The sequence below is a fragment of the Protobothrops mucrosquamatus genome, unplaced genomic scaffold, assembly GCF_001527695.2.
Source record: "Protobothrops mucrosquamatus isolate PMUCROS unplaced genomic scaffold, P.Mucros_1.0 scaffold_225, whole genome shotgun sequence".
NCBI classification, from domain to species: domain Eukaryota; kingdom Metazoa; phylum Chordata; class Lepidosauria; order Squamata; family Viperidae; genus Protobothrops; species Protobothrops mucrosquamatus.
The window spans coordinates 847,987-863,677 of NW_015386301.1; the positions used below are offsets into that span (position 1 = coordinate 847,987).

General features: G+C 36.4%; 1 protein-coding gene across 1 annotated transcript in view; it reads right to left on the bottom strand.

The window, feature by feature from the left end:
- The window catches only part of PTPRD (protein tyrosine phosphatase receptor type D), a 282,311-nt gene that overhangs the window by 13,881 nt on the left and 252,739 nt on the right, over nucleotides 1–15,691 (bottom strand). The window contains exons 25-28 of the mRNA XM_015828512.1: nucleotides 5,589–5,874; nucleotides 5,189–5,367; nucleotides 4,105–4,231; nucleotides 341–466 (exon numbers count right to left, since the gene is read on the bottom strand). Coding sequence (XP_015683998.1) covers nucleotides 341–466; nucleotides 4,105–4,231; nucleotides 5,189–5,367; nucleotides 5,589–5,874 — 718 coding nt within the window. The remainder of the gene's footprint in view (nucleotides 1–340; nucleotides 467–4,104; nucleotides 4,232–5,188; nucleotides 5,368–5,588; nucleotides 5,875–15,691) is intronic.

Sequence of the window (15,691 nt, forward strand, 5' to 3'; positions counted from 1 at the left end):
TCACACCCAGTCTGCCACCACGGCCACCCAATGCACCACACCCACCCAATGGGCCACGCCCACCTGACACCGGATGATACATAAGTGGGTTTTGGGTTGCAGTTTGGGCACTCGGTCTCTAAAAGGTTCGCCATCATTGATATATAGTATAACTAGTTTACTGACCATGTGTGTGAAGGATTCCAAGAATATTTCCATTCCTACGGGGATAATGATTTTCACTGATCAGAGACTGGGACAAAAAAATTGGCTTCTAGATATGTTACAAAATACTGTTAGTAAAAAGCAAAACAAACATGTATAACAACAAAATGAAAGATATTTTAACATGTTGTCTTACCCGGGCATCTGTGACCTTGAATTCTCTTAGGATGTATTGTGGCATATTATATTCTGCCATAGGATCGACCACAAAATATTGATACCTGGCTGAGCGCTCTGCTGGCCAATACTGGTGGCACTTTTCCTATAAAAGCAAAAACTTTCAGTTCTTTGTTTAATTTACAGTTTTGTCCAATCCTGTTTTCCAAGGAGGCATATTTATTGTACTATTCAGAGTATTCCTGTTCTGAGAGGAAAAGGTTAACACAGTTATAAGATTTAAAGACTTGTTATATCAAAGCTTCATCTTTCTCCTGTTTCCTAAATAGATTTTTCTGGGAAGACCTGAGACACAAAGTTTTTCCCTAGCTCTCCAAAAGTTTAAACAGCTTTCTCAAGATTTTAAATGCTGCAATCAAATGAACAATGGGCAGGAATGATCAAGTAAATTAAATCCATTACTTTACTAACTCTTAGGTTTGGGTTACAAAAATGTACAAGGTATCTTTGAATCTGTGTATAAATCCTAGTACATCTTGCAAAGTGTATCTATTGACATATTTATCAGCAGTCCATCTGTCAAATGTTACTAATTTGAGTGTGAAATATATTTCCTAGGATTTCTATCATTTGAGATTAATTTCTGATTTGCCTTTTCAAAATTCAATTGCACTGAGTGCTTGGGACGATGTTCAGGAAATAATCTGGAAAGTTCTCTTAAAATATACTCACATCAAGCATCTGGAATCAATGCAAATTTTAGAAACTACTAGACACACCACAAAACCTCCTGAAAACACTTTGTATACACATTGGCTTGATTGTTTGAAGATCTGTTACTGATTATTGTTGCTGCTGCTGTTATTATTGCTGTTGCTATTTCTTTTTAACACCTATTTAAAGATGCTGATTCTCAAAGTCTTGATGATTTTAAGCAACTGGTATCCAAAGCAAACCAAATCAAACCAAACCAATAGCTTAAGTTAGCAACTTTATAGAGTTCTACTTATATTGTAAGAATATCCACAGATTGCTTGCTTTCCTCTGGGAACAAGTAGATAAGGTTTCATGGATCTGGTGGAGGGATGAGGAGGTCAGGCTTATGCCTCATGTAGCTGTGCAAAGATTTAAGGGTAATTTCCCACTTGAATCCTCCTTCTAGCCTGGCTGGCAGTTTCACAACAATCTGCTACTATGATATTTTAAAAGATAGCAATTCTGTCTCAGTTCTGATGAAGACCAGAATAAGCAAATAACATATTAGAACAATAATTTGGGACAGTGAATTAAAGAATTCCACAATACATTTGTTATAGGAAAGCAAAACATTTGGCTGAAGGTTACACAGGCACAAAACAAGTCTTCCTGGAAACACCTACATAGAACAAACAAAACTTAGAACAGCTTTTTGATGATGAATATGAGCACCGTTGCTAAAACATATGGGAGGGCTGGACATTCAGATTCAATGGTTTCAAAGAGACACAGGCTGCAATAGGAAGAAGGCGATGAAAAAAAAATAGATGCAGCTGAATCACACCTGTTTGAGGTTAGGATTTTGTTCCTCTTGGAGTGAGGTTTGTACTTTTTAGAACTCACTGAACCCTAGGCAGCCCTCCCCCACTCTTATATTCTTCAGCACTTATCAAATTCTGTTGATGATAAATGCTAAATTCTATTTAGCAACTCAAGTATGCCAGATTTATATATATATATTTGTTACTTCCACTCTATACAAAAAATGATCTAGAGCCATTATTGATACAGTATTTGGAGAAGGCAAACATTTAGTAACTTATAACATGTACAACCTGTTTAAATGTTACAAGGATATCTCTTTTTTCTACCAGAAAGGTCACAGAACTACAGTTCTTGTAAATGAACCAATGTGCATGATTTAAATATTGAAAAAATGACTTTGTGTTTAATTTTATTTTTCCCTTGTTCAATCAATTTTCAAATTTACAACTTATTCAGAAAATCTTTAGTACGAAACTTGGTGTAGACATGCTTAGTCTGAAACAGCACTCAAAAATCTCTGAGTCAAGTATTAGGATTTAGGCTCCCAACTTGCTGCTCAGGAAGTGAATGTGTTAGCATAAATTTTCCTTGGAATAGAATAGAATAGAATAGAATAGAATAGAATAGAATAGAATAGAATAACAGAGTTGGAAGGGACCTTGGAGGTCTTCTAGTCTAACCCCCTGGTTAGGCAGGAAACCCTATACCATTTCAGACAAATGGTTGTTCAATCTCTGCCCCTCTGATGTAAAAAAATCCTTAAAGAAGGCAAGAAATCTGTTAAGTCCGGAGAATAATGGCGCTTGAGACGAAGCATCTCCAACAAGTCTTTATTGTTTGCTTCCATTCTACGAACAACCAGAGCAGAGGCAAGCAGGCCTCTATTTATACCCTCTGATCCCCGGGCAAGTTCAACCAATCATGAGGCGGGCTTTTCCCGCCTTGTGCATGCGCACAAGGCTGGCGCCGCTCAGTCTGGTCCCGGGCAGCTTCTGCAAATGCCCGGGACTCTTGCAACGTCCCGAGCCTGCCTCTTGCAGGCTCAGGACACAACAAAATCAATATACTGCAAACCACATTAGTTTAATTTCTTAAGAGTTTGGAGGGCAGGGGGGTCTAAAGTAGATTCTATATGCTTTCCTGGAAAATAATGTGACCTTACATAGATCAAAAATATGCTCATCTGCCCAGAGCAATAACAACACAACAACAACAACAACAAAAGCAGATGTGGACAGACATGTCCAACAGATGGCTATTGTAAGACAAGTCATTCCTATGCAGCATATTCATTCCTACAGTATGTTATATCCCTATTATGACAAGCAGCCTTTATATATTTGTCAACCTGGTGCAATTGTAGGGTGGGCCAAATACCACACATAAAAGGGGTAGGACTTTGTTTGCAAGACAGTGACTACCACCTTGGCTATTTTTACTCTCCTAGTGGATACCCCATTGCCAATAGCCTTTTTTCTCATCAATCTATGTTAGTCCAAGGAAGGTTAGAAAGCTCTGGCTAGGACTTGTTAAGGGCCAACTGACTATTTTGTCCCTTATCAAGCTGTGTCTCAAAAACAAACCACTACTGATTATCTTAGACCGCATGCCTGAATGTGCCTTTCATCAAAAGTACTTTCTGCATAAGAAGCGATCTATCCTTTTATCCTGACATGCTAATTTTCAGTGTATAGTACAATAAAGTGATTCTTAATCGGTGGTCTGACTGACAAAGTGCAATCATTACCTTACTTTTGCACCCCAAACTACTGTTTGTGAGAGTGAAGGACTAAGCTTCTTTTGTGAACTAAATGTCTGCCTTTGTCTATACCAGTACATCCCTGTAGCTGCATGCGCAGGTGTAAAAGGGATCTTAGCAATTTGCTTTTCATTTTGCTTAGTGATAATTAGCAATAGCACTTAGACTTATATACTGCTTCATGGTGCTTTACAGCCCTCTCTAAGCGGTTTACAGAGTCAGCGTATTGCCCCCAACAATCTGGCTCTTCATTTTACCGACCTCGGAAGGATGGAAGGCAGAGTCAACCTTTAACCGGTCAGAACTGAATTCTTGGCAATTGGCAGAATTAGCCTGCAATAGTGCATTCTAACCAATTATGCCACCACCGCTCTTCTAATTAACAACTACATTAATAGAAACCGATCCAATAGAAGTAGCTGGGATAATTGCTTGTTCTTCCTATATTAATATAATTTTTGAGATTCTTTTTCTAGAATGTAAAAAAAAATGTAAAAACTTACCCTGCCCATTTCTCGTAGCTTAGTAAGCATGACTACAATGGTTGAATTGTGCTCCCAAAGCATTCTCCAGAAATCTTCTGTTGTTTCTGCCAAGGGTCCCTGTGTAGCTACATAGGCTTTTTGCTGCCTAAATGTAAAATGCAAAAATTAATATTTCTCAATCAAAAGACAGCAGGCTCTCTTGCTGCATATAAACATTCGACTGAAACATCATTCTAGCAAACAAATGGCTGCAAATTATTAATTGTAAGAATATTACAACATATTAAATGTTATTTAATCAAACCATATAGTTATTTTATTTTAGGAAGTTTGTGTAGGCAATTGTTCTGTTAATATTGTGATTTGTGCCTTTATCTTATTTAAGATTTAATGCAACTCTAATAGCTCAATTTTGTGTGTCACAAAAAGCACTTAGGAAACACTTAGTGGTACAGTTCCATTTTTACACTGAAGGCTGACTGTCACACAGTCTATTGAGCTTCTGACTTATAGCTACAAAGCAATTCTTCGTTAACTCTTTCAGTGATTCAAGAACTATAGCAAAAGTTCTGAAATCAGATCACAAAGATGGAAACGGAACAGGTTAGTTTATATTTTTAAGATGGCTAAGACAAATGGACATAGTTTTCTCTACAGCAGAACTTTATTATCTACACCATTTGATCCACATAATCAATAGTTACATAATATCTTTGGTGACCATCTAATGAATTTATCCTTAAGTCATCTGCTTTCTGTTTTATAGGAAAAATTCTGGAATTGGGATCTGAGTTAGATGAAACATCAATAGATTATATGTATAATTACAGGAAAATCCATAGTTTATTGCTATGTATAATTACAGGAAAATCCATAGTTTATTGCTATGATTCTCAGAAAGAGACATGGTCTAGCAAAACAAACAACAGCAATGTGAATTTCTTCTATGTGGTTAGTTAGGGGAAGAAACTGTATTGCTGGACAGAATACCGTAAGAATATGAAGAGAGCCAAAATGACACTTGCATAACGGCAAACTATATTTATGACCACTACAACATATGTAACTAGTACTTTTTTACATCAAAGAACTGGTTTTGTACCTGTATCCATCGATAAAACTGGCATTGATATAGTCAGAGCCCTCTACTCCTCTGATAGGTTGCAAACATATCCTTGTGGATTCATATGGCATAATATTAACAAGGCGATTTTTAAATTTATTACATGGAAGATTGGCACTGATAAATCTTGAAGTATGAGCTTTAGAGCTGGCTAGCCGCTGCAAGAGACAAAGAAGACTTGGGAATTGCTTTTGATAAAAAAAATTGGGACATTTTTAATAAATACATATTAGAACAGGTTCCGTATGGCATTCCACCCGATACAAATGAGATCTTCTAGTTAAATCTATAAAAGCAGCTGCTTTAATCCTAGAACAGTTTACTGTTGATTTTTTTCCAATGCAAAATGTATCACTATAAAAACGTGGAGACAAAATACCTTAAATTCCAATTCCATTCCTGTGACATTCTCTCCTGCTTCTATCTGTGTCAGCTTCTGAATATATGCATACAGGTTTCTGGCTGGCACTTCGGTATTTCCACAAGTCACTGCTTCAAGCAGTGCATCATGGATAAAAATGTATTGGTCCTCTGTTTGAACCATGTAATTTCTCTGGGCTCTCATTAGAGTTACATGGCCATAAATATCTACAGTTTTTTCATGTTTTATTCTCTCTAGCATGGCATCTATTACAATGAAACAGCCGGTCCTGCCAACTCCAGCACTGGAATAAAAAAAAGAAAGAAACCAACTTAAAAAAGGCATATAAAGACTGATAATATTTCAATTCATGATATATCTTGTCATATTGTCATGGCAACCACCACCAGCATCACCAGCATCACCAGCACCACCAGCAGCAGCATGGCAGTTCAACAGCAGAGCTGTAATTTAAGATCCCCGTTCCAGTTACTTCAAAAATCTGGAGAAGAGTTTCTCATTATAAGACGCTCATTCTTCCCAGACCTGATCAAGCATTTGCATTGTGCACACAACTGATATTGTCCCTGGATTCTACCTGTTCCACCTGAACAGGGAGGGGAGGGAACACCTATCGAGGATTCTTGACTGGACTTCCCATGATCATGAATAAAGTCCTCATTGAAATGCAAGTGCAGGTAATCCTCGTTTAGCCACTGCCTCATTTACAGTTACAACAGTGATGAAAAATGAATTTTATGACCAATGACTTTCACAAGTTGATAAAGCCAAGCTAAACAAAGGACAGAAGCATCGTGATTGCTCTTAGGAACTGCTTTGCTTAACAAATGAATTGCCGGTTCCAATTGTGATAATTGAATGAAGATCACCTCTACTCTCTTCCCAATATTTTGCTCTGAGATTAGGGATAAGAGGAGTGGGGGGACTGCTAGGCAGATGACACAGACAGAAAGTGGAACAACTCTCTATAAGCACAGCCCAGCTCTATCCTGAAATCAGTTCTAGTTTCTCACATCTTTAGGCACACGCCCTGAACAGAACACAAGATTTCAATATTAGCTTGAATTATCAGATGAATGAAATGCAACACAATCTCATCCCAGGGAAGCAGTTGCCATGCCAATTTTCTAACGGCGGTATGTCTGCCACTCCTTCGCACGTCACACTGAGAAATCATGAAGCAAAACCTGGAATGTGATTTTTATAATGGATTTCCCAAGAACACATCGTATGTTAGGATTGTAATTATACTGCATAAAGTTATATTACATGAGAGATTTTTTCTTCTTCTTTTAACGAGTCTGTAATCTCTTGCATCAGGGTGAAGTTGGGGCTGAGCGTTTTACTGGCCCTTCCAGACGCTTACGCAGAATTTGCAGCAGATATTTTCTCTTTACGCCCAGAGAGAAATATCTGCCACTACCTAGGATCGAACTTACAGCTTCCTGATTGTGAGGTGAGAGCTCCACCACTAGACAACCATACCGCTTATATTATATGAGAAGTATCACCTGAATAATGTGACCAGGCAGTGAATATGTTTTGCATTGTTTTAGCTGCATGAACTATTTTTGTTTATTCCAACTCAGTGTTACAATGTTACATAATCACTCTTATTAGCCATTTTCCTGAACTTCTACTTGACGCTTTAATGGTTCCAGGTTCCAGTCCTGGAACTTATCTTAGTAAAAATGCAGTTTAGAAATAAACCAATAATATATAAAAATGTTTTATGGAAAACATGCCAAATATGATGCATTCAATGGCTTAGGAAACCTCTTCTGCTTCTGAAACAATAGGAAGAAATCACCTTCTATGGCCATTAAACTGTTTGGAAGCTGCAGATCTTAACAAAGATTCTGTAACTGAAAATGAAAGTCACAGGGGACAGATTGGGACAATTTGCAGAATCCAAATTCCTGAGCAAATACTTCATTGATTTACCCTCTGAGCATATTTATTATCAAAATTCTGTGTTGCAGCACCATATGAATGCCATAAAAATTGTTCAACAATATGACTAAAAGGTTCTTAGTGTGTACTCTTTTTCATACATCTTAGGTCTTGTTTGATGCTGGACACTGTTCTGTTTTCTGCCTCATAATGAGCATATTTTTATTAATGCCTTGCATTAATAAAAAATTAATTAACCATTAATTAACTATGGACAAAAAATGGTAAGTGAGCACCTGTCCATCTTTGATGAGTTCAAATCACCAGGACCAGATGGATTACACCCTAGGGTTCTGAAGGAATTGGCAAACGTGATCTCAGAACCTCTGAACTATATTTTTCAAAGATCCTGGAGCACCAGGGAACTACCAGAGGACTGGAAAAGAGCTGATGTAGTTCCCATCTTCAAAAAAAGGGAAAAAAAAGAGATCCAGGAAACTACAGACCTATCAACCTGACCTGAATACCTGGGAAGATTTTGGAAAAGATAATCAAGCAATGAATCAGTGAACACCTAGAGGCAAACAAAGTCATAACCAAAAGGCAACATGGATTTGTCAAAAACAGATCATGCCAGAAAAATCTTATTGCATTCTTTGACAAAGTGACAAAATTAGTGGACCAGAGGAATGCTGTGGATATTATTTACTTGAACTCCAGTAAGACATTTGATAAAGTAGACCACAACCTACTACTTGGTAAGATAGAAAAATGTGGGTTAAATAGCATCACCACCAGATGGATTCATAACTGGCTGACCAATTGCACTCAACATGTAGTCCTCAATGGAACTGCATCTACATGGAGGGAAGTATGCAGTGGGGTACCCCAGGGCTCTGTGTTAGGCTCAGTACTCTTCAACATCTTCATCAATGATTTGGATGAGGGGATAGATGGGGAACTCAGCAGATTTGCAGATGACACCAAGCTGGTAGGAATAGCCAATACTCCAGAAGATAGGCTTAAGATACAGAAGGATCTTAACAGGCTTGAACATTGGGCCCTATCTAATGAAATGAAATTCAATGGTGAAAAGAGTACTACATTTAGGCAAAAAATCCAAATGCACAGGTATGGTATTGGTGGTACCTGGCTCAATAGTAGTAACTGTGAGAGGGATCTTGGAGTTCTAGTGGACAATCACTTAAACATGAGCCAGCAGTGTGCTGCACCTGCCAAAAAAGCGAACAGTATTAGGCTGCATTAACAGAGGGATAGAATCAAGATCACATAAGTGTTAATGCCACCTTATAATGCCTTGGTAAGCTCACACTTGGAATACTGTATCCAGTTTTGGTCACCACAATGTAAAAAGGATGTTGAGATTCTAGAAAAAGTGCAGAGAAGAGCAACAAAGATGATCAGAGAACTGGAGGCTAAAACATATAAACAACAGTTGCTGGAATTGGGTATGTCCAGTTTAATGAAAAGAAGGACTAGGGGTGACATGATAGCAGTGTTCCAATATCACAGGGGTTGCCCCAAAGAAGAGGGAGTCAAGCTATTTTCCAAAACACCTGAAGGCAGGACAAGAAGCAATGGATGGAAACTAATCAAGGAGAGGAACAGCCTAGAATTAAGGAGAAATTTCCTGACAGTTAGAACAATTAATCAGTGGAACAGAAGATGGAATGCTCCAACACTGGAGGCTTTTTAAGAAGAGTTTGGACAATCTGAAACGGTATAGGGTTTCCTGCCTGACCAGGGGGTTGGACTAGAAGATCTCCAAGGTCCCTTCCAACTCTGTTATTCTGTTCTGTTCTATTAAGTGTTCCAAAGGACAATTGGACTTTCTTCTTTTTTACTTGAGGACATTTTGCTTCTCATCCAAGAAGCTTCTTCAGTTCGAATTGAAGAAGCTTGAACTGGGGAGGCTTCTTGGGTGGAGGAATGGGGAAGGTCCAGTTGCCTTTTGAGAGAGGACCTTTGGGACAACCATGACCTGGATGATTGAGAATCTCCATTACAGATTTTATTATAATTTGCTTTCTAAATAAATATTAGAAAAATTGAAAGAAGAGATGCATGCCGTCAATAGTTTTCTATGCCGCAATCATTATTATCAACCACACTCGGAACTAAATCTCAAGAGCAAAATATTATATACTTGGCCTCTACTACAGAGATTTTTCATAGATGCAGCTTTATGAAGCTCTTACCAACAGATTGTGAAGAAAAACAATCATTGTGCTGAAGCTGGAATAATTATACAATAAATAGCTTTATTTTATTCCCTGGAGAGCTGCTGTATATAATCTTGCTTGCCTGGGATTTTATTTCTTAGGTATAATGGGTGGGCTGGGGAAAAAGACCACATCATTTTTGAGATACTTCATTCATTCACTATTGGAAGTTACTTTCCCTGAGGATGATATTCTTATGATCAGGAATATTATTCTATTATCATTTTTTTTCTCATTAAAAACAGCCTGCTTAAAAGGCACCATTGAAGCATCTTTTTAAAAAATATATAATATAGATTCTTTTATGTAGAGCAGATTGGGTATAGCAATTAAACTTCTGACCAAGAAACTAGGAGACTGTGAGTTCTAGTCCCACCTTAGGCATGGAAGCCAGATGGATGACTCTCTCTCTCTCAGTCCAAGCTGAGAGGTTATAGATGTGAAAAAAATAGGAGGAAGGAGTATTATGTATGTTTGCCACATTGTGTTACTTAAAAGTAGTAAAATATAAATATAAATATCAGTGACTCATTTCTAGAACCTAGAAATCCAACACAATCAGTTTCAATTAATTACGTATTAGAGAAATCATTCCAAACTATTAAAAAATGCTCTAAATGCTTAGATTTCATTAGAAGTGGCATCAAACAATAATTACTGGTTATTAACTCAATGAAATGTGGGGATTAATTAGCCATATTTCTCTTTTTGTGCGGGTTCAAATAAAATTTCTAGGCACAGAAACCCCCTTTTCAGTTAGCTTTCATTCATCTAGCTTCTTAAGTTATTTATTTTCCATCCACCAGCACTGACAGGGTATACATGATTTAAAGGAACAAACTGAAGGATTTGTTCTCTGTAATATAGAAAAGAGAAGTTCATCTTTAGGAACAGAGATTCTTGCATGATAATAACGACAAAACAGTCAATTCTCCTCCTCCTTCCCATTTCTATAGAAGGCAGCCGAAAAGCTAATAGAAGCAGGACAGCTGATAAGACCATCTCTTTGTTATCTTACTTTTTACTTGTCCTGGTTGCCAAGTATTAAAGAGAAAGATTTAAACAAAAATCTTCAAAAGTAATAGGATAAAAATCCAAAGCAACTAAGTTTGTGGCATTTATATTTGAAAACTTTGGAAGAAAATGAAGAAAATAATCCATGGCCAATATTTATTTAACATATATTAAATATTTTTAAAAAGATACTGATTACACTTTTAAGAGTATTTAAAAGTGTAGGGAGTTGGGTGGGGAAGGGTGGGTCTTGGGGAGGAGGGGAGTTATATTGTAAAACCTTTAAAAATTTTCAATAAAAAAAAAGAGTATTTAACAACTGCTATATTTTCCATGGAAAACAACCACAATTTCTTACAATCTGGATTCTTAGTACTAATGCAATCAGAAAGCAAGTCACAACAATTAGAAGAAGACTTCTCTCTGTATGGGCCCATTTTTTCTTGCTCATTTATAACTAGAGTTATGCATATGGATTTTAAAAGAAAGAAAGAGAAAAAGCAGCTTTTAAAACTATGTAATTTGTTAACTTTAGTTGGAAACATTTTGTATTTCTCATAATTCTTCACTGTCTAATTAAAAGCCCTGTGAATCACAAAAAAATTTCATTCTGTCCCTTATAATGCACATTTTATTACTTTTGGAAATAGCTCAGGATTATGGAAATGCATGATGCTGCCGATTTCAATTCCTTTTTATGTGAACAAAGGGAACTCTTCAATATGGTATTTTGGTCATTAATTTTAGTTTATGTAACGCCTTCCCTTAATTTACTTTACTGACACAAAGTTGTTTCCAAACTTCAACAGTGAGGGGGGGAAAATCCTTCAATTTATATTAGGAGTAGAAATTGCAAAGTTTGTACCAAAAAAATCCTATGCAAACCATCAACCAAGTATGCCTACTAGGACATAGTTATTGCTTCAATATTATCACTCATCCAGTTCCAACATTTGTTTTCAATATCTGCAAACACATCCGAGCCTGGCCTATGAGCTGAAATATGTTTAATATCCCATGATGAAATAGAACAACAGTATGCAGAAAAAGAACATTAAGAGACACTTGGGGGGCATTCCATATTGAAGCCATTGTGCGAATGTGCATGGAGATGGAGTTTACTGATTAATTTGTTGTCGTTATAATGCCGACCCTTCTCTGATATTTCAGTGATCTGGCAAGGGAAGTCATTGTAATTACTAGATTTCACAGACCATTTATCTGGAAGAGCAAAGATATTAAAATATGGGCCAAAACCATTTAGAACATTTTTGACATATATCAAGGGATAATTTGATTGAATATTGCAGTTTTGAATACACTGACTCTGGCATTTATGAGGTGTAAGTACATAAAGCAACTGTGACAAAAAAATGAAAGAGAAAGAAACTGATAAAAAAGGTATTGGATTTATGAAAATGTTTATAGGACTAATTAAACGATACTGCCAAAACAGTTCAGCGCAACAGAGATTATTGTGATTTTAAAATGTGAATAACAAAACAAAGCAAACCAAATACGCAACCAAGCAAATGGAGGGTACATTTCAATGGAGTTCCTAAATTAGCTCTACCGAGCTGTTCTTTTTAGGGTTAGTTAGCGGAATTAATTAGCATGCTTTTTCAGTTTAAGATAACAACAGGATTACTATGAAAGCAACCTGGCTGTGGAATGCGTTGAACTCATAGAATCATAGGGCTAGAAGAGACCTTAGAGATCTTCTAGTCCAGGGGTAGGCAACCTTGGCTTTTTTATGACTCATGGACTTCAACTCCCAGAATTTCTGAGCCAGCCAAGCTGGCTCAGGAATTCTGGGAGTTGAAGTCCACGAGTCATAAAAGAGCCAAGGTTGCCTACCCCTGTTCTAGTCCAACCCCTGCCTGAGGCAAGAACCCTTATATCATCCTGAACTAATCTTTTCTTGAAAGCCTCCAGCAATGGAGTATACACAACTATGCCATTGATTGTTCTCATTGTCAGGAAATTCTTCCTTATTTCCAGATTGGCTCTCTCTCTCTCTCTAACAAGCTTCTGTCCATTGAGTCTTCTTTGCTTCTTAAAGAGTTCTTTGGGAAGGGCACACAATTGTTAAACCGCTTCTCATATTCAAGAGACAGTACACGTTCCCTGTACATCTTCCATCAATAAAATGACTGCACTGGGGGAATACCCAGGTATCTCTCTATCCTTACGTGGATTAGATTTGTACCTGCTTAGCTACCATACTATAAACAGTGGGAGAATGAAGACTGGAAGTTAATTGATAGAGAGGAATCAATGTCATGCCATTCACTAACCACTATAGATTGGTTCCATCTGTATTTCTGGTAGATAGGCATAAACAATTAAGACATTTGTGACACTAACAGTCTGCTGGGAGCCATTTGCAGTGTATTAGGAGCAAAATATTCTTTTAAAAGGTTTTGCGATGGATTTTCATTTACCTGAATGAAATCAATGGCTTTATGTTGGCTTGCGTCTGCTATGGAGCAACGATTTAGTTCTGTTCTATGTTGCGCACATTAATGAAAATGGAAAGATAATGAATGTTTGTAAATAAATCTGTAATAGTTGCAATGACAACAGGTAAATGGCAAAAAAAGTCTGAGGAAACAAAGGGATAAGCTTGGCATATTTTGCTTCTACTGGTGTGTGTTTATTTCAAATATTTGTATGGATTTTAGCTATTATAAAACCAGAGCACTATATATATTTAATATAATTATTCTTCCACTAAGTGAAATAAAAGCATTATTCCTTTCATTATATTGATGAAAAAGAAAGGGTTCAGATGAGAGCAGTGGAGTGTGAAACTGAATATCCTGTGACAAAAAGCTAAAGAAATTGTACTCTTAATAGTGGGGAAGAAAAGACCAAAGTAGACTGAACTGAAATGAAAGATGAAATGATGAGTTGTTTCTTGTTTATTTAATGCTACACTAAATAAGATGAAGAATAGGTTGCACTGCTGTCATTATAACAGTACAAAATAGATATTACATGCCACAGAATATTTCCATACTGTAAATTAAATTGGATAAAGCAGCAGCAGATGTATTATATTAGAAAAAAATATTATTATTAAATTTATTTGGCAACCATCTTGTGGTTCTAGATGACTGTTACGGTTGATCATGTGCTTTAATTACTGCTTTTCAGAATATCTTCAAAAAGGAATGCTAATACTTGCACACTGTATACTAAATACTTCAGAGGAAATAATTGTACCTACTACCAAATGTAAGCAGCCTACACAGCAGGTTCCTTCACTGCCATGTATACTTACAAGATTTTCAGCAGAGCTCTCCCCAACTCATAATATTCACATACAGTTGACTGAGATTACATTTATTATTGCTTTTCACCTCTGTAGTTCCACGTCTTTGAGGAATAAGATCCAATTGACTTATGGAGTAACACTTCTGTGTATTTGACCTGGTTTTAAGGATGCCTGACAAATGTTACCTTTTGAGAATTTCTCAATTGTCCTAATCAACATAATCAATGACAGTAATATAGATTATTTAATATTATATTATAACATAATGAAGAATAATTTATTGCTGGATGAGCTTATCCATTACTAAGGGGTAAATATACTGACAATACCCAACTATATATTCAACAGATTTTTAAGAAAAAGATAAAATTTACACCGCAATTATTCTTATTGGGTATTATGGAAAATTTGGATTCTAAAGAAATGAATTTGATGTTGTATTGTATAACAGCAGCAAGATTACTGATTGCTCAAAACTGGAAGAAAGAGGTATTACCGACTATGGATGATTGGAGATTAAAGGTGTCATATTTTGCAGAAATGGCAAAAATTTCCGCATACTTGAAGGATCAATCTCAAGAAAAATTTATTTTGGTGTGGAGAAGATTTATTTATTTTATTTATTTATTACTTTAATTTATACCCCGCCCTTCTCCCGAGGGACTCAGGGCGGCTTACAGGTAAATAAAAACAGTACTATACAATAAATATCTAAAAGCCAAATTAAAATATATATTAAATGACCTGTATTAGATTTAAAATTATAAAATCCCTTTAAAATCCCTATAAAATCCCCCCCAGGCCAATCCCGCTTGATGGAAAAGCCATGTCTTGAGGGCACGGCGGAAGGAGGGGAGATCCGGAATAATCCGGATCTCTGGGGGGAGTTCGTTCCACAGGGTGGGGGCTCCCACAGAGAAGGCCCTCCCCCTGGGGGTCGCCAGCCGACACTGGATAGATTATATGAAGAGAAAGTATGAAGTGATTAATTATCATATAGCTTTTGAATAAATATCTTTTTTTTCTAATATTTTTATATATTTAGTATAATTTATATATATATATATTATTTTTAAGTTTATTATTGTATGTTAGAGTTAAAGTATGTTAAATTTTGTTTGTATTATGAATGGATAGCTTACTTTAGACTTGGATTTTATGTATTTATCCCTGTACTCAGATCTGGGAAGTCCGGGGGGGAGGGTGGAAGGGGTAGAATTATAAAAATTTGGTGTATTTATAAATGAAATGTAAATGTTTGTTTTTAAGAAGAGGAGATGATCGGCTAGTACCCCTAAACTGCATCCGAGGTGGTGGAAAAGAAGGTGATGGGATGTGTAGGATAATTGGGAAGGTGGAGGAGAGGTAGTGGTCAAGAGGGGGAGGAAGGAAGAGGGAAGTAGGTAGGAAGGTGGAGGGAGTGTGGATGCAGGGGGGGGAACGCCGATTATTTCAGAATAGGCTTTTTATATGCTTGTTTTTCTAATGAAATGCACCATATTTGTATTATTTGTTCATATTTTATTTGAAAAAATTAATAAATTTTTTTAATAAAATACCCAACTATATATATATATATATATATATATATATATATATATATATATATATATATATATATATATATATATATATATATATATATATATATATATATATATATATATATA